Source organism: Thermobia domestica, chromosome 2 (genome assembly GCF_964235325.1).
Source record: "Thermobia domestica chromosome 2, izTheDome1.hap1.1, whole genome shotgun sequence".
Lineage (NCBI taxonomy): Eukaryota > Metazoa > Arthropoda > Insecta > Zygentoma > Lepismatidae > Thermobia > Thermobia domestica.
The window spans coordinates 218,427,129-218,452,918 of record NC_137455.1 but is presented as its reverse complement, the minus strand read 5'-3'; the positions used below and the strand labels follow the sequence as shown (position 1 = coordinate 218,452,918).

The 25,790-nt window shown below is 35.7% G+C and overlaps 1 protein-coding gene across 2 annotated transcripts in view; it reads right to left on the bottom strand.

Annotated features, from left to right (window-relative positions):
- Positions 1 to 274: 274 nt before the first annotated feature.
- The window catches only part of LOC145678377 (dual oxidase maturation factor 1-like), a 141,008-nt gene continuing 115,492 nt past the window's right edge, over positions 275 to 25,790 (bottom strand). For both annotated transcript variants that reach the window (XM_081748451.1, XM_081748452.1), the window contains exons 2-4: positions 15,097 to 15,299; positions 6,560 to 7,278; positions 275 to 752 (exon numbers count right to left, since the gene is read on the bottom strand). In XM_081748451.1, the coding sequence (XP_081604577.1) occupies positions 710 to 752; positions 6,560 to 7,278; positions 15,097 to 15,288 (954 nt within the window). In that variant the 5' untranslated portion in view covers positions 15,289 to 15,299 and the 3' untranslated portion in view covers positions 275 to 709. The remainder of the gene's footprint in view (positions 753 to 6,559; positions 7,279 to 15,096; positions 15,300 to 25,790) is intronic.

Below are 25,790 nucleotides of genomic sequence, written 5' to 3'. Positions count from 1 at the left end.
ACAATGACAGTCTTTGCTGTTATTTCCTTGAAATATTATCAAAGCTTGCAGACTGCACACATTATGAGTGTGGTTACTGTAATATTGGATATTTGTAAATTGCTTAATAAAGTTTTTGTAGATACTATAGAATATTGACAATGGTACATTACTTCTCGTAATCTTTTAAATAAAGTATGCGGTTTTAACTTGTTTCTGCAGTTTTCAAGTCAAATAATTCAGATTTTTTAAGAATAATTACACTAGTTACTCCAAATGGATGAAAAATCAATAGTATTCGTAACCATATTTATTCTTGTTAAAAATACAAATGCAACAAAAATGCAATAAATATTATACAAAATAAAATATAACGTTAAATTATTTCTTTTAATATTTCCAGTTTGCTTTCTTGGTATTGTTAAAGCTGAAAGTTTAAACTCAATGATTGTACTTTTCAGCGTTTTCAAAACTGATTAGAGATCATGTAACAATATAACCATGATCTATTATTCATACTTATTTATTAATATTAAACAACAATCATCTGTACATGACCAACTTATTTCAATTTACTTATGGTACAATTAATGCTATTATATTTTCACTTTCATTACCCTACAAAATATAATGTTCCTTCTGTATCAACGAATGAATTTATATTCACATCTGCATTGCTTCATGAAACGGATGATAGTAATAAATTGCTTTCTATATTTGAATATTTTGTTTATAGTGTCCCTGATTCCATTTCAATATCGGCATAGTGAGTCCTAAAATAAAGAAAATAAAATAATTAACAAATTCGAATTTTATATCACTTTCTCCTCAATTTGGAATTTTATTAAATTTTCTTAAGTTTTATTTATTTATTGAACAGATTTCCAGATACAGCATAATTTTGCCATTTTACACAGGGAAATGTAAACAAGCAAGAAAAAATAAAAACGACAAAAGAATAATAATAATAATAATAATAATAATAATAATAATAATATCAACAAAGAGTGCATATAGGTAATATTATTTGGCCAACATGCGTTTTATTGCTCTGTCAAACACCTGGTAGCTCAAAAAATGTCCACCACATTAGTTAGATTATTATAATAGTTCGACATTCTGTGAAAGAGAGACGTTTGTATAATAGTCAACATATGGCGTGCAAGATAGAATAGGTGGGTATTCCGGGTCTTGCGGGAAGGGATACGTAAGGATAGTTTTTGAAGTAGGGTTTGACTTTTTAGGTTCCCATTAACTATCTTAGGAAGAAATTCCAGGTCAGAGTTATTTCTGCATACTCCTGGCGGCTGGATATTAAGATATCGCAAGAGTTCCTCCTTAGGTAATATTCGAAGTGCGGAAACACGAAAACGTACTATTGCAGTAACTCAAGTTTAGAGAGATGTGTAGGTGCGCCCAATGGACAGTATGGAAGAATAGCATTCGACCTTGGGTGCTATTCGAGTTTTATAGAATGTTGGTAATGATGCCACAGTGAATCGATCAAGAAACCCCAGCAAACGCATTGATTTCTTAACTATTGAGATGTAGTCAGAGAACGGGAGTTTCGAATCAAAGATGACACCAAGATCATTACTAACAGAATGTTTTATAAGAGAGTCGTTAATATGGTATTTGGAGGGAACAGAAGACTTTTCCAGAGTAATGATAATGCTGTCACATTTCTTGAAGTTTCAATTGCTACATTTCACACCAGTATACAAGATAATTTATGTCTTTCTGTAGGGCAATCGTGTCATGGAAACACGATATTTCTCTATATAATTTACAGTCGTCAGCAAAACGTAAAAGGCCACTAGGATTAGCTGGTAAGTGACAGAGGTCGTCCATATACAGGACAAATAGCAGAAGCCCTACTACGTTTCCCTGAGGCACCACCGAGATCATAGTTTGGGAGATAGACGTCGCCCCTGAAAGAACAACTTTCTGTTTACGGCCCTTCAGGTAGCTGGTGATTAAGGAGAGAAATTTACCATGTACATTAAACCTATTGGAAAGCTTGTTGAGAAGGAAAATGTGATTGACAGGATCAAATACCTTGGAGACATCGAAATAGATGACATCTAATTGATTATTGTTATTCATACATTTAACTGCACAGGAAAGAAGAGTACTGAAGTTTGTAAGACTTGAGCTTTTCGGAAGAAAGTCGTATTGAGAAATGTGAATGTAAGGTTCGTAAATTTGAGTAGCCTGTCTGATTTTTTAAAATTTTGTGTCGCAGATAATAGATATAAGAGAAGAAATATTGGTCTATAGGGGGATACTTGATCCTTAAGTCCTGATTTATATATTGGGGTCACGTGAACAAGTTTCCAGCTGATGGAATAGTATTCTTCTCTGGAGCATCTACTGAACAGAATGAAAACAGGAACTGAAATAGCTGAAGCAGTTTTGTTAAGATAAAGAGAGCCAATGTTGTCGTGCTCAAGAGACCTATGTGGAGAAAGCGACCGCAAGAGAACCAAAACCTCCCCGGGATAGTAGAGAGGTATGATAAGGTGTTAGTGCAGATGGGACGGAGACGGGAAAGATGGGTTGTAGGGGGAAGGGCAGTCAATGTTTTACAGAAATAGTTATTAAAAAGCTTCACTATTCTCTACACAGTCGGGAGATTTCGATCGAGATTTAATTACAGACCAAACTAGTTTAGGGTTGCTGACAGTAAAATCACCAATTGAGTCCATGTACTCAAAGTACTTATGTCACTGTACCTTCTTGGTAACGCTTCTAATTTTAGCAAATTGTAGTTGCAAGGATGTGACTTCCATAGATTCCAGGTAAGCTTTCTGTTTTTAAGATGATCACGCAGCTCATTGTCACACCAGACCGAAAACTTCTTAGTTTTTGATGTTTTTACAAGGACAAAATCTATTATAGTTGAGTGGACGACAGATGTAAATAGGTCCACCGCCTCGTCGACAGATCTTTCCTACACAAATGCCAACAAAACAGTTCAATAGCTCGACATATGTCATTCCAGGGGGCTTTCTTTCAAGAAGAAAAAAAAAGTTGTGACATACTTTTGAGGGGCTGGTTTGTAGTAGTGGAGGGGAGGAAACTACATGAAGCATCCATGGAATTTTGATCCGATAGGAAGAGATTTCTGTATGGAATAATACAACAAGGCTCTAAGTTAGATAGAACGTAGTCCAGATTGCTATTTTTGAGGGTACTATTCATATTGTGCTGATCCAGTCCAAGTCCATGAATAAAATTATCCATGAAATAATTGTCATTTCCATACTTTAGTGATGCTGTTCTTGCTATCCTGCCACGTGATGGAAAGATTGAAATTACCAGTGGGATGGTGTCACCGTATGACAACGATTGTAACAATGAGTCATGGCAAGCTTCTAAAATGAACTAGGGAGTGTTCTTGTCGGTCTACAGAAGCACTGAAAAAAACAGAGCAATGTTTTGGAATAAAAACTTCCAACCAAATAAGTTCACAATTCCGTTCAAGATCAATGTTTAGTTTTGTTTGCAAATAGTGCAACAGCTGCTACCCAGAGAATGCATTCAGTATCAGAGTACAATAAAGCTGGTTTTCATTTTACAAAAGAAATTGGCAATTTTAGTAAGAAACTGATAATGGGCGGCAAACCTTTTGTTCAATTCAATGGTCATATCAATAATCTAATTTGCAGTTTCGAATAAGTAAAAACAACATATGATCCATGAAACATAATATCCTAGGAATGAGACTGTGAGGTGTACTACTTTAGGATATGTAGAATATGTCGTTTCAACAGGACGACTCAATATCAAATACAAATGCAAAAACACTAATTTTCAGTATAATCGATTTCCAATTTTGATTATATGTATTGGCGGGAACAGGTCAAAACTCCCACAGCCTAAACCCTCACACTCAAGAAATGTCAAAACGCTCACACAAACAGTCATAACTCCCACACAAACGGACAAATCTCCTAAATGCACGAACGGTCATAGCTCCCACAGCCAAAACCCCCACACTGGTAATCGGTCATAACTTCCAACGGTCATAACTCCCACACAAATGGAAAAAACTCCCACACATAGCAACGGTCACAATCCCCACATAAATGGACAAAACCCCCACACAAATGGACAAAACTTCCACATGCAGAAATTGTCACAACTGCCACACAAATGGACAAAACCCCCCCACACAATCGGAAAAATCTCCCACACTCTGAAATGATCCTGGTTGCTTATCTTGCCCTTGTACTTTTTAATAACATTTTTGATTGCACTTAAACTGATGTTGCAACTATTCTTCTTGCACTGTTTTCTAATGACAGAAACACTAAAGTGGGCGTCATAAAGAGCCGCAACAAAGACATGCAATCACGATCATAACAGAGTGTGGGGATTTGTCCGATTGTGTGGGGGTTTGTCCATTTGTATGGCAGCTGTGACAATTTCTGCATGTGGGAGTTTTGACCATTTGTGTGAGTTTTGCCCATTTATGTGGGAGTTTTGTCCATTTATGTGGGGATTACGACCGTCGCTATGTGTGTCTGTTTTGTCCATTTGTGTGGGAGTTATGACCGATCGTGTGGGCGTTTTGACATTTCTTGAGTGTGGGGGTATTGGTTGTGGGGGATTTGACCTAGACCCGTATTGGCCAGCAGGATCATCTGATATAATTTTTTTCAACTTCTTTGCTTGCTATTTAAAGATGATATATTTTCTACATGAAAAGCTAGAAACTCTAAATCAGCTTAAGAGCAATGAAACGAACTCTAACATACTAGTTAAAATGCTAAGAAAAGCGACAGATTTTGCTGTAAAAGGAGTAGATTTGTGTAGACCTCTGATAATAATCAATTACTTAATGTACGTTTTTATGTAATAAACAGAAGATACATATCTCTTTAAACCAATAGTAAAATATAACCTGCAACCTTTACTGCCTATGCCTAATATAGTCTGATGATTCATCTAACACCTTATTTCCAACAAAAGATCGCGTTTATGAAAGGTAGATGCCCGAAGAATGTTACGCTTCGAACTATCTCCTGCTGTGCGGCTCTGTAATATTGTGGACAGCAATCCCAAATATTCTATGGGTCTGCCAGTGACTAGACATTTAGGTGACCACATGTATCCTAAGGTGGGCAACGTTTCCGGCCTATGAGGCAATTTTCCAAAAATGAAACACACTAATTTATACTGTTGGAACTGTTGAGATTTGGATTTATGAAAATCTGAATCACCCACATCACATCTTTGGTACACTAAATCCCCAGTTCAACATTATTAAACACACAGTCAGTCCTAGAGGTGAGAATTCGAAACAGTTGTCCTCCTCAGTCCTCGCTAAGGCCTCACACACATTACGATATATCTGTCAAGTAAACCTCGCTGGTATATCGGAAAGGTATAGGCCTATCTGTGTAGACATACGCAACGGTAAACTTGAAGATTTTAATTCAGTCGAGAGATGGCGAGCAAATAAGACAACGACCCACTCTCCCTATCCAAGGAACTAGCCACAACTCACCTAAAAGCTGTACAGATGTGCCGGAGTGACACACACACGCTCAGACCTACACGCCTGCGCAGGTGGTAAGAATTGAATTTCGATTCTTCTCTGATTGCCTGCACAGATTGCTACGCCTGTGCTGTTTGGCCTGCAGCGACTGGCACACACGCTCCGGTTTATTTGTATAAGTAAACCTCACCGGTATACCGGAACGTGTGTGCCAGGCCTAACACAACTGACATGTGAATGCTCCACTGCATGAGTAACTGTTCGTGTACGACATTCCTGTAGAAAACACAAATTATGTGTCTCCATTTCACGTTGAACCAGAGTTCTGTATTTTGACAGTGGCTCGAAACCGTATCATTCGGGTAACTTGAGTTTTCAAGCTTTTCCATTATTTTCACAACTATTCACACCTCAATTACTTCTGAAACGAAAACACTACGATCACAGAGTCTAATAATTAGAAAAACAACATGAGAATGGTAACAATAAGAGACAAATCTTGGATCGTGATGGAATTTACTTAATCAACTTTGTGGCAATCTCAAGGTTACCAATTATTTCAGCATTAGATTTATCTTACACAACTGTCCTGACACAGCATTAGATTTGTGTGCGAGGTTATATTAAAAACTGGCCATTTAGGTGGTGCAGTTGATGAGCTTATAGTTGGAATTGTTACAGCAATACATAATACTCTTATGGAATACGAGGGGATCCAAGAAGGCAATATCTGTTTTAAACTCACGCAACAGCCATCTTCAATGATTATATACTTTCTGAATCACGAAGAAACATACTTTGTAAATTATTAACTTTGAAGTTAACTATGATGTATATACTACTCCGAAGGAAAATATCGAAACTGAAATTTCTTCTATTTTTAGTTTGTTACGGACTGAAAATTCATACTTAACTAGTTATTTATCGAATATCTAAAATCATGTTTGAAATTGAATGTAAATATATTATAATGGATATGCTATTTGATTCAACTTAAAGCTTAAAACAATTACATGATAATCCCCCAAAACTTCATACCTTAAACTAAAACAAGGTTTAACATGCGGTACTTACAAAATTGGAACCTCCTTTCCAACATTTTTTCTTCTATTTTCATAATCCAAATCGAAAACTGTAACAAGGTTATGTGGTTTATGAAGATGAAAAACTGACAGAAGAATGCCAATAATGCTGCTCCACAAAGCAATAGTTAAGCAGGTCCAGAAACATGATCCGTATTCCAGTTCCATCTTTCTTCCATTAATGTACACATCTTGTTCCTGACGATCTAAGCTCCAGTAAACTAGGTTTGTAACATAAAACAAACATCCCAGTGCTGTGAAAGTATACGACCCATAGCGAGGAACTGCTATATACATTAAGTTAATGCAGCACCAAGCAACAAATAATGCATAGAGAATACAGCTTGCGTAATATCCTGCACGCCTTACGTTGAATGCCCAAGTAAAGTCATAATTATCTTGACCAAAGTAAGACATTAATGTTAACATAGGAGTGGGTTCTCCACGTATAAGTGCATCCACATATTGTTCATGGATCCCATCTAAAGTAAAGAAATCGACATAATTATCGTAGTAAATATTATCGTATCTTCGGCTTATCATTGTTATATTGGCTCCTGTAAGACCAATTTGCAAACCCACTTGTACAGTATAGTTTCTGTCCGAATAGTAGCTAATGTGGCATTTGGGTAATGTAACATAGCCGATTTGCCATTCTGGGATGATCAAACAATACAATATCACCGCGCCTGTTGCAATACTGCTCATACCCTGTGAACAGAAAAAACAAGAATTGTGTGGACCTAATTCATGAATATTTTTAAAATTTGTAGTATAAAAAATGCACAATTACTAATTGAAAATGCTTTTATCAACGTACGACCTAAATCTTAAGCATGTGATTATCCAGGTGTACTTCTACGCTATGGAACATTTGTGTCGGGGGTCTATCGTTCGTGTTCTCGGCGTTAAGAATCTAGGTATATTTCTTAAAGTTCCATATAAGAATGTAACAAGTGCCACGGACTTCCAACAAAGAGGCTTTGTGGAAATTGGTGCTTTTCTGTACGTCAAGGTGGGTGCTGTTTAATGCACAATCTGAACTTTAAATGTTTCATAAGCATCCGAACTTGACGAGAAGTGGACCTAAAACGCACATGGTAATCACTCATCTATTCAGAAATCACGCAAAGCTGTGATTTGCGGACAGTAATGACTAAATAATACTAAATACAAATAATTAAAATTTTATTTCTTCCAAACATGATTAACAGTTAGTTCATTCATTCATCGACACTTTTATTGGTCAAAATATAGGTGCGCCAGACTTGTAACGTCCTAAAGTTTGAATTGCTAAATTATTTCATATTTAAGTGATTTATAATACATATAATTAATATATAATATGACAGCACTGATTAAGGGTCTTAAATGTCCGTAATCATTAACTGATTAAAGTTAAAATGGAATTATTTTACGTTGTAGTATTTTGCTCATTGTAATAAAATATAAAGTGCACCACCATTTGCATCAGTCTAATCACAAACTTGTATTAAGTCAAAAGTGTCTTATCACGTTATTTCCACTGATTACTTTTAATATTCATATGATTGCATTATCTTCTTGATTGAATTATTAACATGTTTGAAAGTAATATTAAATTGGAATTACTAAAATTGAAGAATTAGTTTTAGCATTAACGCATTTATTGTAATTTGTGGTTCAGGTTAGATTGATTTTGTATCTTTATGCGTCGTTTGCATTCCAAATATTGTTTCTTTTAATCTTGATTTTTATGGCACTTGAATCATTTTTAATTAATTAAGTCTTGAAATGAGCGAATTAGAGAAGGAACTATAAAAAGCATGTCCAGAACTTAAAAATTCAATCACAGACTGCAAACACTCCTTTTCACATATACGCCATTTTCTCCGATTTAACAGTTAGTTTGTCCCAAAAAATAATATTACAATAAAATAATATGCGCAATTGAACTGACGTTTATGTTTTAATAATTAAAATGTGTAGTTTAGCTTGCAATTTAGATTACAATCAGTTTAGTTATACTTTAGTTGCCAATAAATTGAATCTCGTCATATAAGAAAAACTTCCAATTCAAAAACTATTCAAATCTCAGTTACCAAATTCGATCTGTCTGTTATTACACAGACGGCTACTTGTTTTGTGAATATTACACATTTTTACAGCATGCCCCTTTCTTGAAATTTCAGGTTGAACATAGCTGAATATCGCAAGTTTGATGACCCATAATGAAATATGGGCGAACCTATCAAACTTAGTAGTAAGCCTACACCATAAACCCTATATATACAGTAAAATAACTGACCAGTTTTCTTTCTTTCAAAAATGACAATTTGCGTTTCTCAGCTTTCAACTTCCATAAAATTTTTAAACATATTTAGAGTGCAGTGTGCTTAAATATACAGCCGACAAATATTTTGTACATTTCTGGAAGTACTCGAGTCATTCGCATCTATGTTATTGCTATATAAGTTGGCTCCGACAATTGTACCTTCACTCTGAAACAGAGCGATTTGGTTTACTTTTGTTGATTTTAAAAATTGAAATGGAAATCAAACTGAACTTTTGACATATTTTATTGTTTTATTTCCGTAAAGGGAAGAACGTCCTTAAAGGTTATGGCAAGTTTGCATTAAATTTATGGTGATAATGCATACAAAAACTTCACGAAATTCCAAGTAAGTGATTTTGATTTCAACGATGCTTTTCGGTCAGAGTGGTCCCAGAGAGTGGTAGTAACGAAGGCATTAATTGAGTCAAATCCATCTACGAAGAGACTGCGGAAACGTCGAACATAAATCATTCAAGTATTCAGAAACTGCTGAGAAGTATTTAGGCAAACTCGATGTTTGAGTTCCTTATGAACTCTAAATTCATTTGATGCGCACATGCACAACTGCAATACTCTTATCAAACGTAGGGAAAGCAACTCTTGTTTTTGAAGCGACTGATAACTGGTGATGAACAGTAAATTGTTTAAGGGAATTGGATGAGCAGGAGGCCCTTGGTCCCAACGAAGTGATCCGCCTCAAACTATGTCAGAAACAGACATTCATGAAAGGAAGATTATGGTTTTAATGTAGTGGGATTTTAAAGGTGTTGCGTTTCTCGAGCTAATACTAAGAAACCAAACAATAAATTCAAGAATATGTTGTCAGGAATTGGACAGTGAACAAATTAATCGTACTGAAAAGTTTAAAGCTCGTTAATCACAAAGAGGTTGTGTTCTATCACAACAACGCAAAACAACACACAAGTTTGATCAGGCTTAAAAGTAAATCATTATATATTGTGTGGAATAATTTGCCAGGGACAAAATACTTACCTGATGATGCACTGCCAAATGCCCAATTGCTTCCTAGCGTAACATAACGTTCAATTAGGATGATGTAAAATAACACCTTCTATAGATCCTATCCATTAAAAAAGTCCTCTTTGAAAGAGGAATTATTCAACTGGCAAGGATGGCAAAATTTTATCGAAAGAAATGGGCAACATGTTACTGATTTACTTTCATTCTTTATATAATTGACCTTTAAGACACATATGTGAGGTATGATCCGATAACCCAATTTAATGACTTCCCAGGAACCTTAAAATGAGCTGTGTAAATACCTACTCTAGAACTAATTATTCACAATTTACATATAAACTACAAATATATCAACGAAAATTAAATGTATATAGTTAGGGACACCCAGTGTCATCATAAGGTAGCACACAGAAAAATAAATATTCAAGGAAAGATAGATGAGCTAACAGCTAAATAAGCAAAAAACGAAAGTAGACAGTAGGTCCTATTATACATCAAAAGATATAAACAGAACATTCAAATAGAAAGAAAAATTAGGTTTAGAATCATTACTTTTTTCCTTTTATTTATCCCGTTGTTTAGCTCTTATTAACGATCATCATGTGGAAAATTTAACGACGTACTAATCGCATGCTACGAATCAGATACATACAGTAACAAAATTGGAAATCTTTTTGTTTGAGGGACAAAACAGAATACGTGAAAATTCATACAGATCAAAAGAGTTGAGTTGAGTTGATTTTAGTTTAGCGTCCCTTTCAGCAGCGAGGCTATATGAGACGTGGACCTACTGATTAACGTGGAATCCGAACCACATAAGCTCCCGCCGGGAATCGAACCCGGGTCTCCCACGCCAAAGGCGCGTACGCTAACCGCTTAGCCACGGAGGAGCTCACAGATCAAAAGAACTGAAGCAAATGATATACTTAATCATCTTATTTTATACAAGCCAATAACGATGTGTATTTTAACCCTTATCCGGGCAAGCTATTTTTGTAACGTAGACTGCAACTGCGGCCCAACTAACTCTATTAGCCTTACCAACTCGGTATGTTCATAACTTTAACTTCGACTAAAGATAGAAGAATTCAGAATTTTATGTCATCGAAATACTTATGGTTAAGAAATTCGAAGAAAAATATGAAGCTACTGGGCCTGGGAGGCCCTGGTTGCCCGGATAAGGGTTAATTGTAAAATTAATGAACAAGCAACAGTTAGAATATACCATTTTTATATGTTGTTCTAGAACATTAAATGTCCAATAACTGCTCTTTACTTGAACACTACTTTTCTACACAAAGCTACATATTGCTTTTATGAGAGCAAGTCAAATCTATCTGATAAAGATCAAAATTTATAGTTCTTTTTGCGCACATTATATGCATTATTCACAGTATCTAAATAGCAAAGAAATTTCCATTAAGAAAAATTAAGTAAATTACTAGAATTTATAGTATGAAAAGTGTTACGGAAGTAATAATTACGCCCAAAGTTGGTTACAAATTATTCATTATTTCACGTGAATGGAATTTTGTATAGAATTTTGGAGCTTGTCAACAAAACACAGTATATATTAATTGTACCTTTAACTAATTAACAGCACAGTATAAAGCAAATTAATTCTACTTGTTGTGATAGATACGTTAAAAATATCAGTATCTTCCAGAAGAAGAATGAAAAAGTTTCAATATAACTTCGTAATGCAACGATAAGACATTTCATCATGTAGCAAGTGTGATTAATGTTTCAAGTGTCAATTTGCAGACAGATATAAGGGGACTAAACTCTTGATAAAGGAAACCAACTTGTCTTATCTGAGGAAGTAACATCAAGATTGAAATCTGAAGGAGGGAACACTGATGTATCTATAGTCTTATACAGGGTGTTTCAAAACAACACCGACAACGTTTGGGAGGTACAGTAATTCCTGACACCAAGATAAGACAACAAGTATAGACCAACTTGGGTGCAGAAATGCTTCCTTCCGGCGTTATAGGCTGCCGGGAACTTGAAAAAATGAACTTTAAAGGTCCATAGCTCCGAAAGTATGGGACCTACCGTAGTCGCGCCAAGACTTCACTTAGGAACTAATATGTGCGCTATTCAAATATCCATGTTTCAGAATTCTACGGCACTTCCGCAACAATTTTTACAGAGGTAGTTGACGAGTACTTCGAATTATATGCCCGTAGCCAAACTCCCTCTATTAAAAAAATGTTGCGTAAGTGCCTTAGGATTCTGAAACATGGATTTTTGGATAGAGCGCATATTAGTTCCTAAGTGAAGTTAACTCGACTACGGTAGGTTCCACAGTATTGGAGCTATGAACCTTTAAAGTTACTTGTTTTCCAAGTTTTCGGCAGCCTATAACTTCGAAAGGAAGCATTTGTACACCCAAATTGGTCTATACTTTTTGTCTTATCTTGGTGTCAGGAATCACTTCCCAAACATTGCGGTGTTGTTTTGAAACACCCTGTATATGCACTTTCTGTCCTGGAGAAAAGTAGAGTTCGGTATTATGCAAAGTCACAAGCAAAAGACTAGATTTCTCTTTTCTGAAACTTCAATAAAACTAGATTATGTTACCAGATACTCAATATCAAAAAGAAGTTCCTGGCTTGGATATATTTCATATTCTCTTTTACTTACAAATTTAAAATTTAGAAAATTAATTTCTGAGTAAAACAATTCTTGATATATTTAAATGTGGGAAAATTCAAATGTTATTAAAGAATAAACACTAAAATATCACATGATTGAATAGAATACATGAACTTACTCTACCACACTATTTGCGTGATCTTATTTATAAATGAAATTTTGTAATAAATAGCATTAAAACATAGGGGTTGTTGGAAAAGCATCTCAAGATAATCAAGAATATATTTAGTATTATTTAGTATATTTTATATATATAATCCTGCGGTATAATTGCAATTAGCAAATTATTTCTTTGAAGTATAACTATCACTAATTCACTCCAGAAAATCTGATAGGCAATTAAAATCTCCGTCTCTCCTCTTTGCCACTGAAGAAGGTCAAATCAAATCGCTAATTTTGTCAGGAAGAGAAACGTTTTAAAATATAGTATCCTGTAAAATGTAAATGTTCTTTCCCATTCATTAGCACTTGATTTCTCTGAGTAGGCTCTTTGTTCGTTTTAGCCACAATGAACTGCTGCTACCAAGAATTACCACTTTTTCTTTAAATGAAGTATTATCATGTATTAACATGTAAGGTTTGACATTAGCTGTATTGTTTCAATTTCTATTAATAGGAACATATTCGTTATAATTTCCGTAATTGTTTCTTTTGAATGTAAGGAGAAATTCTAAATCAAATCAATCCTGTTGAAGGTTTACATTTTTCTTTTTAATGTGACAACGTCTGCTTGTAAGAAGGCCTAATGAGATGTGTGCTTTTTCTTATAATTTCAAATTCCACCATTATCATGTTAGCGCTCTGGTAAGTTTTTCCATACAGAAAGCTTATCAAAAAATAAGGTGAATTTGTCTCTGAAACACCGAGTTATTTGCAAAGCTAATATTGTTTTATGTTGCAGATATCAAGGTGAGGGAAGTCTGACGGCACTTACAGCCTTCTTAGTCAACCGACTAGTATCTAGAATAATTTAAGATGGTACATCGACTTGAAAATTACTCTAAGAAGAAGGTGATCGGTACTATTCGTTTTTTTTTTATGGGCCAAGGGACAAAAACCATCTGATATTTATCGAGAATTGGTGGAGGTCTCTGGAGAAAGTGTTATATCGCCGAAACAATTGTATATGTGGTGAAAGTGGCATGAGGATTATGTCAGATGGTGACAGAAGTGGCAGACTCGGAACGTCAATCAGCGATATGAATGTGTGTGGTGATCTGTGAAGACAAAAGTGAGGTTGTATGAAGTCGCAGATGTATGGCAAATCTCATATTGTTCCGTGAGAAGTATGATTAATGACAATCTTTGCTTTAGAAACGTGTAAGCGCGTTGGGTACCAAAACATCTGAGTAAAGACCAAAAGCACCGTCGCTTGAATAGGCGCTTCCCTGACTCACCTCACGCGATGTGCCCACGAAGAAAATTTGTTTCTTCGCATCATAACGGGCCAAGAAGATGCAATACCCCAATGGATACTGAATAAAAACATCAGATACGGAAATTTCCGTCGTTACCACTGGCCAAGAAATTCAAGACCAAATTTCTACCAAAAAAAACAGTGGCCACTGTGGTTTGGGCCCGTCAGGGTGTATGTTAAATTTCTGGCATGGGGTACGAGTATTACTGCGGACATGTTTCCAGCCATGGACTCGCTGAAAGCAGCCATACGTCAAAAACGAAAAGGGGAATTAGGGCAGAAAGTGTTACTGCACGATAAAGCACGATCACAGGATAGCAACCAAATGAACCCATACACACATCATGAGTTTCAACTGGAAAATTCTTGACCATCCTCTGTTTAGCCTTGATTGAACTCCTAAAGAAACACCTCTGTAGCGGGTGTTTTGATACACTGGAAGAGGCACAATAGGTACGGTTATCTGGTTAGGGAACCTGGAGCAAAATTTTTTCCAAAGGTCATGGGTAATTTGCTGTCGCATTAGAATGCATATTTGGACCGCAATAGTTCCTATGCCGAATATTAACGTGATACTATGTGTGAAACATGATACACCATCAGATATTTATCTCTGAACATTTTTCAGTAAATCGAAAATTCACCTCACTTTTTGATACTGTCTTGTATTTGCTCTTGGATTGGATATTAATATAAAATTATTGTTTGAATACAATAAGTATTCATCCAATCCCAAACCCTACCACCATTTGCAATTCCATCATTTGCAAACCCCGATTGTCAAGAAAAAGAGTATTGTTCATTTCAATTAACTATTATACTTAAAAGCTGTGTTACTTATATCACCGATATATGCAATAAAATTTTAGAATATGTATAGCTGTTATAAAAGTTTTAAAATATCGGTTCCATACCTCAGTGTGTGGGGTTGATGGATGGATAAACGTGAACGAATACCATATTCACGTTTTTCAGACCACATACGTGAACGTGATGGTAGAAAATTTGTTTATCTCCTTATCTCAAATGAACCCGACTTTAAAGTCGTGAAATTTTTATAAACAAAACAGACTTTCCAATTATTTTCTCCCAGTTTACAATATTAAAAACAACGATACCTCTACGATCATTTAAAAAATATATGTTTAATACATACCACTAATAATGATGCACATTTTCGTCTCATTCCAGGTAACAGGACCAAAAGAATGCACGAAGTTCCGCAAGCAACAATTAGCATAGAAAGAAAACTAATATCCACGTAATACAAAGCAGGGATTCTGTTTTCATCTGCATAATACGTGATTCCTCCATTCAGTTTGATTACATGAAATAGATGTTCCAACATTTTGAAGTTTTCTAAAGAATAAAAGTAATGTAATGCATATTTAAAATGTTAATGTTATAATTGCAAAGAACACTTAAAATACATTTGTACCATAACAAATCAATATACAATACGATGATTGAACCAAATAGTTATACAGAATGTCTCAGAAGAAACACAACACAAACTTTGAGTAACAGAAGTTAGCGTTGTCTGCAGACACATTTTGAGAATAAAACGAATGAGACAAATTGTAACGTTGAATTTTAGTAATTGTTTAAGTGGCCAGAAGTATAGTTTAAAAATTTGAAATTTGCTTATCAATTGCGAGGAACAGAACAAGAATTAATCGCGGTAATTCTTGATGTAAATGTATAATACCCATCAATATTTATCGGATGGGACCAAAACTGCATGTTGTTTTGCATCGTTGACAGCTGTAAAGGCTATTTTTTTACACATTGAGAAAAAAGTATTTCTTAAATAAAATAGCACGTTCTGGCAACAATGTTCAACAAAAATACTAACATAGGTGTAACTCATCGGCGCACATGTTGGTTTTATTCTCAAAATATCTCCATATAGGCCTACAATGTTAACTTTTGTCACAAAAATAATGCTTCTTTCATTCCTACCTCAACAAATATACTCGATCAAAATTAAGGTTGCATTTATTTTCGGGCACACTATATGTAGGATGATCGAAAAATAAAACATTTGTACCAATCATAAAATTTATGATGTGTAAATTTGTATTCCTAATGTTTTATTTCTTGTTTCTGATTCAAGCAGAAATTAAAATAACACACCTTCAAGATCACTACTCTTTCTTCAAGAATTAGAATGTGTTTATGCATTTATGTCGTTTAGAATTAATTTTAATGTGGTAGCGTACTTCACTAAAAGTTTTTACTGTGTAAAAATACAAATCAAATTGTAAATTAAAAATTTATGTATTGCTAAATATTTTAATACCAAGTCGAATTCTCGCGTAGCCTGGCCTCACACGAAAGGTGCAAACTGGTGAATACAAGTGTTGCACTTAATTTTTGCTCCATTGAGGTTTATCGTAAACAAGCTCTCCATGCATTCGAATAGGTCGGAAGCAATCTGAATGAATGAGTCCAAGGTCACTCGGAACGCCGCATGGCACTTGAAGCAATGTCGGGCGTGTACCCGGTGGCAACGAACTGAAACATTATAAAATCCCATTCCGCGAGGCAAAAATTTCTGTTTTGCTTCTGAATTTCCCATTATTACAAAGGCAATATCATGAGATAAATGGAACTAATCTACAGGGTGCCTCAAAAGTCCCCTGATATAGGGTAACACTTATCAAAGATACAACAAAATGTAAGAGGGAAAACAGTTTCCAAATATATCGTTTTCAATCTAACATGAAGGAACTTCTTAAACCAGACGCGCCGTTTAAGCTGTACACTCTTTATGCGCCTAACTTTCAAATGAAACTTTGCCATTTACGTAAGTGAATGAAGTTACTGTTATGCTAACGTGTCGACGGCCAGGCCCCATTTCAAACATGTCCCCATTCACCATTCTCTTACAAAATTTGCCCACCTTCCGTCCCGTACTTTCCTAACCCCAGCCACAGGTAAATGGCAACCTTGCATTTTCATTTAACATTGACGAATAATGAGTGTATAGCCCAATCGGCTCATCCGATTTAAAAGATTCCTTCAATTTAGATTGAAGACATTTGGAGACTCTTTCCCCTCTTACATTTTATTGTAATTCTTACAATAACAGTTACAATATGCCAGGAGACTTTTGAGACACCCTGTAAATTACTTATCACAATATCTGAGTGAATTATCCTTAAATTTTGATCTTATAAAATAGCTCCTGAATAGTTTTCCTTAATCGAAAGTATTACCATCTACACACATATCGTAAGGAACGCGGAAGTTTATAGTTTTTCGTTTGGTACTTTATTTATTTTGCTCACCCGTTCATTTGCATGATTTTCATTTCTTTTCTTAGACGCCAGAGCACAATTTGTGTACCTCGGTGCTTGATGTTTGAGAACCACACATGATTAAATCACTTCAGAAACCACTTTCGCACTCGCATGCAGTTTCGCAATCAAAAGAAAAGATTTACAGCAAACTTTTGATAACACTGGTTTCGTGATTATTGATGACTCATTAGGTCAAATTTTAGTCACTAGCGAATTTCATTTCTGTGGATTTACATTATATATGTCTTCTATCAGGCCTTGTTCCCATATTGTCAAACAGACAATACACTAAGCAAGACAATGTGATACAAGCATATAAAAACAATCACGTAACAGTTTCAACACATTAAGTTTGTCTTCATCCTGTAGTTTTACATTTAATAACAGAATTTACACAAGAGTAACAAAAAATATGGAAAAAAGGACAAAGCAGCACAAGGACCACATAAGATTGAAAAGGAACAAGAACACAATACACAAGCATCAGTAAAAGAACCCACAGGATACGGTGGGAAGGAGCAGAGATTATAGAAGCATAGAAGAGGACATTAATGAGGAAATGAAAAGACAGGGAAATCACACAGGCAGAAGACAAGATGATAAATTCGGATAAAGGATTTGCGATAAATAAAGAATGGAACAGGATTTTTCTTAAAGAAGAAGAAAGGAAAGGAAAGAAGAAAGATGAATTAACAAAGGAACATAAACAATGACAATTAAAGAACAGGAATATATCCAAGATTAAGGTATATTTTTAGTTGGACAAGTGTGCAGTTGGACAAAAAGTGGAAAACCGCAAGGGTTACTTTTTAATGAAGGGACGCAGCCTAATTAAAAGTTGATCACCGGAAGGTATATAAGAGGTGACCAATTCCCAAGTAGCCAGAAGGACTGAAAGTCTGATCAAGACACTGTTGAAACTGCTACGTAATTGTGTTTTATATATACTATCCTTAAACCTTCTCAGAAAAAAAGGGCCTAAAATTACCACAAAATTGAGTTTTTGCCACAATTAGCATCACTGCAACTATCTCTCTCTCTCTTCTTTAGTTCGTGTCAAAATTACGGGAGCATTTCCATCAACCCATGCAAAAAACGATACCTGAACTGCATATCGTCTGTGTTCATTGTGAATTGTGTTGGATATCTACAGTGTGTTGAAGTGGAATGGCTACCTCTGAAAAATTTGGCAGTTATGGATAGTTTGGCAGGTGCCACAGGCGAACTGATACATTTTAATAAACTAGGGATGGGCAAAACCGGTTTTACAGAAACCGGAAACCGGTTTCTGAAAAACTAAAACCGAAAAACCGACATTGGTTTTCTCCAAAACCGGTTCGGTTTTCACTGACACCGGTTTTGGTTTTCTTCAAAACTGGTTTCGATGAAAACTTTTGGAAAACACAAAACTATTTCTGTGGAAACGGATTCAGTTTCCGGGGAACAACGAAACCCTATTCTGGTCAGAAATAGAATTAATTTTGGAAAAAAACGAAACCGGTTGTGAAGAATACCGAAACCGAACCCGCTGAAAAACCGAACCGGTTTTGGAGAAAACCGATAACCGATTTTTTGAATATTTTAAAAACCGGTTTTTGAGCCCCACCACTAAAATTCATAATGCTAGTTGAAGCTATGACTGAAATTTACGATATCAAGAGGAAAAAGCATAACAACGAGGATGTTATTGCCAAAGCTTGGCAAATTGAATGTCCCAAATAAGTAATGTAGTTAACGTGTTGAAGGCCTAAATGTTGTTATAATCCTATTTGTCATTCCCAAAAATGGCACCCATTTCAATTCTCAAAACTGCAACATCTCACCCGCTAGTAGACTGACATAGGTCAGGCAAATTAGGCTGAAAAGGGGGGCATCATGGTTACACCCCTCGGAGGCCAATGAGAGTCCGGCCTTAAAGATTTGCTACTCCTCAAATGGAGTTCTACTCTTAAGTATTAAAATAAACATGTTTGCAAACTCAAATGACAAATGCTTATAATAGAACAAATAGACGAAACGATTCTTCACACAGGAAGGATAAAGTTGAATTTTATAAAAATGAAAATTTGAATATTGTAAAAGTTGCTCCTCTTTTTCCTTTTAGAAATGTCTGCAACATATGTTTACTAATGTCTGATTCAGAGTTTATATATCGATTTTCGCTACTCAACTGAATACTCACATTAAGAATTTTCTGAATAAATAATGGAAAAATTTAATACTGTAAATTGTCCCGTTTTTACCCAAAGTTTGGAAAGGCTAGAAAAAGTTTGCGATTAAATTCAATTAGCTGTTTGTGTACCAGACTTGTTCCTTCCAACCTACAAATATACTCAAAGATTTTTTTTATATAACGAATCGAAAAATTCATTATAGTGTGTGTTCTCTTTCCCAATTAGACACGGAATCATCGAAAAAGGTATTCTCTTAATTCTAATTCCATACTTGTAACTTGAATAATTTTCTACATTTACTAGTTTCATAATAATTTGAAATTTGTACAATAGAAATTGCTCCATTTCCCTATTTAAGAGCGAAATCTCCAAAACAAATTCTGAAATATACATTAAGTTATTTGAAGTGAGAAACTCGTGCCATATTTTATCTTCCTAATGTGAGGTACTTCACTCTTGAAAAAGAAAAAAAAATTGAAACCCCTTTAAGCTCTCTTAGCGTACGTATCTAAAGGATCATTTATCACTAGTTTTCATGGTAAGGGAGTTTTCTGTCCAAATTGTTTTGCTGTATGGCCTTTATGTTGATGAGTGAATCACTGTTACATAATTGTATAGATATGAAAGAAAAACGTAAACCGAATTAACACATTTTAATAATTACAGACTTTTAAATTCAATAACTTGCGCAATACTGATCAGTAACACTGCCAGAAATATATCATAGAGGGCATTAATATTGTTATAACCAAGAAATACGCTCACACACATATATATATATATATATATATACAAATACACAGTGGTGCTATTTTAACATCCGCTTCACTCTCTCTGAGGTCGGTGAACCTCTTGTCTGACTCATTCTTTAGGCCCCTCTATTGTATACACGACTCCAAAAGTGCATTAGCAAATGCAATTCTCCTTTTCCTGCAATAGCAGGCAACCCAAAAGCTCGGTGATTGGGTTCGTTGCGAATTCGAAAGGAGATGGACCAAACATCAATTTTGAAAAAAAGTTATAACTGTGCTAAACTGAAAATAAGAGAATAAAACAAATTGTTAAGAATGACATTTTTTATCGTGACGAAGTTGGGTGACATCAAAAGTTACAAAATGATATTACTTAAGCAGTCCAAACAGATGAATGGCAAGAAACAAATATCAGAAGAAAGGATTTTTCTTCTCCATCCCAAATAAGAATCTCATAAAAAAGGAAAGTTATATAATGTCAAGGTTTAATATAAAAGCCTCACCCAAGATTTTGAAAGTTGACACCCGAAGGGCAAGAACAACTGAATATATATTGTGCACATATATTGCAGACGTAAAATGGGGAAACACGGGTTTCGTATTTTCCTGGGAAAGACGGTTGGGTGGGGCACGGACCCCTTCAAACATTTGATCACAAAATACCATCATTTCAGCCCAGCGAAGCGGGTAATATAGCTATGCTAGTAATGATGAAAAAGCTCGGATACTGTCCTTTCTCTATTTCAAAACCAGCCATTTATTAATTCCTTCCTATAATATTTGTTACTAGAGCTATCAGTATAATTTTGATTTCGTCCTTATACAATACCAAGGTTATAAAGGACGGTCTATTTAATGTGGGTTCGGAACATGAATCTGATAAGACCGTTCCCAACCATACTATCTCGCCTACAGGAAAACGATTACAGGACAGTCTAAAGCAAGAAAAAAATGAAAATGAAATGAAATCTTTGAGTTTTACGTCCCATGATTATGCCGGTTAGACTAAAGGAGACGGTGATAATGAGAGATGAGTGAAATGGTGGAATGAAGAAAATGGGAGGAAACGGGAGAACCCCGAGAAAACCCACGAGCACGGTGTTTTTCCACCACAAAGTTCACTTGGCGGGGACTGGGATCGAACCCGGGACCCTAAGCACCAGAGGTGAACGCTCTACCACTGAGCCATCGCGCCCCCTCTAAAGCAAGAAGTTTATATTTCTTTGGCTAAAAAGAACTTTAGTTTCCATACTAGTCATAGCACATATTTAGAGATTTTTTTAACGAATCTGTATGAGACGAGACCTGTAAATGACATAGGACTGAAAGTTGAGCTTACACCAGTAGTCGAATCTGGTACTCTAACAAAAAATCCTAATGCCTGAGTACTTTAATGCTCAGATTTCATTCTCATGTAAAAATTTAGGGTGACCCCGTCCCCCTAGCGTCCCCGTGAAAAAGTGCCTATGTAACCACCACCCTCGAACACAATTTTCTGCGAGAAAGCCTCTATTCTTCCATTTGTCTGTCTAGTTTACTGAAAACATGTAAAACAAACTAGGTCACAGAGCATAGAGTAAGAAATGATTGACATGTTGCATTGCAGACATATTTCGTACCGTAGATGATTTTGGGAGGTTTTTCTGGAACAAAATTCCTCTCCGAGTTATATCTCCTATGGTGCTCAATATGGGTTGAGTTGGTTTTATCGTCTCTTTCAGCAGTGAAGCTATATGAGACGGGACCTACTTATTAATCGTGAAATCCGAACATGAGCTTTCGCTGGGAATAGGACCCGGGTCTCTCACGTCAAAGGCGCTTACGCTAAACACTTAGCCACGAAGAAGCTCGGAGCTCATATTAGTAAAGAAGAAAGAACATTATGGGAATTTCAGTGCAGACAACTAAGTACGACAACTCTTAAATGAATATTTTTCATCTTGAATATATTTTTATAATGGTCAATCTCTTTGATAGTCTTTTTTTTAAATATTCTCTTTTCTGTAACTCATTACAGTATACAAGTTAAATTTCACAGTGTGCAAAAGATGGTGAAGGATTACAACATACGATGGACTTTGCTTCCTACCCGATGAACAAAACCTATCTTGTAAAATTTAGTGTTCAAAGATCCTGTGTGATTGACTAATAGCTACACATAAATTGACAGAATGGAAATCTTAATTTTAGTACTGAAGCTGCCCTCAGGCAAAAAACCAAGCTGCCTGCAGGCGTGACTTGTGTGCCTTGAAAGATTGTGTTAAAAAACAGACACAAGTTCAGTTGTCAGTTGCTTCGTTTTTTGTAAAACAACTGAAAAAGCTTTTTTGTTTTATACAAATCAAATTGTCGTTTGAAGCCTCTTTATTCCAGATAAAAAGAATATATCCAGATTCAGGGAACCCACAGCAATTGTAATAGAAAGTTGAGGAAAATATCTTTATCATTGAGATCCTTTATTATTATTAGTATAATAATAATAATAATAATTATTATTATTATTATTATTATTATTATTATTATTATTCACATATTTTTCGTTAGTTCTTACAGCAATTAATACTTTGCAGCAGGAGGTAGAAGTGCGTGGGAACGCGGAGGATTCCGTCTTCCCACCTCCAAACAATGTGTACGGCGTCCCGCAGTTCCTAAGAAATTAGATTGGCCGAAGATAGGCATGGGGGACGTCGTGAGGTCATGCCGCCACCTACCGTCTTCCTACATTTCCAGATCACTCCATCCCATCTCGCCTAATCCCACCTTGCCTAACGATTTAACAGCCACTTATATCTCGAAAATAAGCAATTTCGTCATTTTAGGCGAGATGGGAATTACCATCATGCCTAATCCTAACTCGCGTAAAATGGTGGTAGGATGCAAGGAGGGAATTTCTGTACTAAAGAGGAAATTCCTCTACTAGCATTTTAACCAGATATTTCAATCAATATTGGCAATCTCTCAACTACAATATAAATATATAATAAGTACTATAGAAGAAGAAAGCATAGGGGGAAGGCGATTTAGTGAATTTAGTTCACTTTTGGTTTGTTTTGTGAATACTGCAAATTTATTGGAAAAGAGGAGCTAATCAGAAACAGGATAGAAATATACAGTGTATCAAAACAACAATGACAACGTTGTGGGAGCTGATTCCTGACACTAAGATAAGACAACCTGGGTGCACGCCTAGGGGCTTCGCTATGGCGCTATGACTAGCCCAAAAACCTGTCGGAAAAATGTCCAAAACAGCTGTAACTCGAGAACAAAATGTCGGATCGAAGTCAGAGGAAAGGAAATTTATATTATTTTTAGCCATAGCTTTAATTAATGCACAACACGATATGGTACAGAGGCAGCACTAAGGTTATCCCAAAAGAAATTGAAGAATAATTGGGATATTTTATGAAACGTTGACTAAGGCAAGTTAACTACAATTAAATACTTTATTTCAACTAACAGGAATCTTAGAACACGGTCGAAATTACAAGAACATCATTACACTTATAAAAAAGGGAAGATGCACATATTTGGTTGATCTACTTTGTCTCGGTATAGAATTGACTATGGAGGAAGAACTGAAATTATATTAAGACCATAAAGTTTAAATTTTATGCCTTCTAGGCTAATGAAGACAGAGGTAACGCATGGCTATGGGGTAGCGAGTGCGGCTTTCGCATAGGAGACCCGGCTCCGATTCGTGGCTGGAGCGTAAGTAGTTCGGGTCTCACGTTAATCCATAGCTATATGTCTCATGTAATTTGGCTACCGAAGGGATGCTAAACTGAAATCCGATCCAATAATAGAGAGAAATAATAGATGCAAACTAATTTTTGGAAAATAATTCGTGAAATGAGAATGTAGAAGAAAACAGGATAATCCCGAGAAATCTCACGTGTACGATGGTATCCACTACAAACTTTTATAGTCTGGGATCGAACGAGGTCCATCCCGCACCAGAAGTAAGCGCACTAAGTCATGCTGCTCCTACTTTGGAGGAAACATTATGATTCTCACAGATGTAACGATATACTAAATGTTGTGTGTGATAAACCAATATACAAGAAGTACAAAGGGTCAGAATCTGGGGTTCGTGGAGTTTCCTTCGTGCGAAGAGGTAAGTACGTTTTTCTATGTCAATTATTCTTAACTGGATGCCCGCATCTCTTGGGGATTGGAGGAGTACACGGTGACTCAGTGGTAAACAGCCTGCCTCTGGTACGTAGGTCCTCTGGTTCGAACATCAGCCAAGAAAATTTGTGATGGACACCATTGTATCGTGTGAGCTCTCGGGTTACTCCAATTTCCTTTTACATTATCATTCCATCATATCTTCCATCAACATTCACTTGCCTTAATCATTGTCTCAACCTAAAGAGCGTAATCGTGATTAGTTAAAATGAAATACTTCATTTCATTTTACAGGGGTTGCTTACAGTTTGTCGGTGGCGGAGGCGTTTTTAATAGTTTGTATTATTGAAACTATTATTTGTAGGTAAGTCTATGGGGCTCAATTTTCAAAAGGCTGAGAACTACAATTTACGTTGATTGTAGGAAATGCTAAAGGTACGAACTAAATTCGATGTGTGAGTCTTTTAGCATTATTACTAGTCGTATTATGGACAAGAAATAGCTCACATATCTACAAACCAAGAAAACTATCAGTGATATTTGATATTCGACAGTGAAATGTAATAATATGCAACTTGGATATCAAATTTCATGTTTAGTTTTCTTGGCTTTGGATATTTCAACTTACATGTGTTTTCGTGATAGTCCGAACTTTCACCATATGAGTATCAGTTTCCTAGATTTTCATAAATAACTATGAAGATTATTCTGTCTTCGAAATAAGTACAGATAATTATCACTAAAGTTCATAATTGACTTTTGAGAACATGCTGGCCCTAACTGCTATATCACATCACTACCTTTCCAATTCTAAAATTATCACAGATTTCAAAAGGGCGGATTTCACGACGGGGCCGGAGGTTCGTGATTTGTACTGCCAATTCTTCTTTTGTCAATATGTGAAACTACCATCGTTTGCATTGTTTATATTTCACTATTTTCACGCTTTAACAGCTTATTTGATGTATTTCAATAACATAGCATAGACTTTCACCCATCAATTTTGACTCCCTCCGTTTCTTATGCCGTTCAGCCCTTTTAACCTTGAACATATACATATTTTCACATCCTCCATCAGTCGCACTACGTCTCATCCCGCAACTCGATTCATCCATTTGGACCCTTTACTTGTCAGACAATTTCTTATTGATGGAGGAACAGGGAAAATAATTCTACAATGACTGACAAGTAACACTTCCCACTTGTAACACACCCATTTTGATAAATTTGGCAGGTACATACTACACATCAAATAAACCAATATGCGTTTCTTATTTTCTGCGAGAAAACTGTTCTAGGGGGCAAAAAAGCCCACGCTAAATTTTGAAAGTTGACGCCCGAAAGACCAGAGGAAGTGAACCAAAGTAAATTAAATTGTGAACAGATGTTGTAGACATAAAATGACGGAATTCGTGTTTCTTATTTTCCTGAAAAAGAAAACAAAAACTTTTATGTGGGACACAGACCCCTCCAAAACTTTGATCGTGAAAT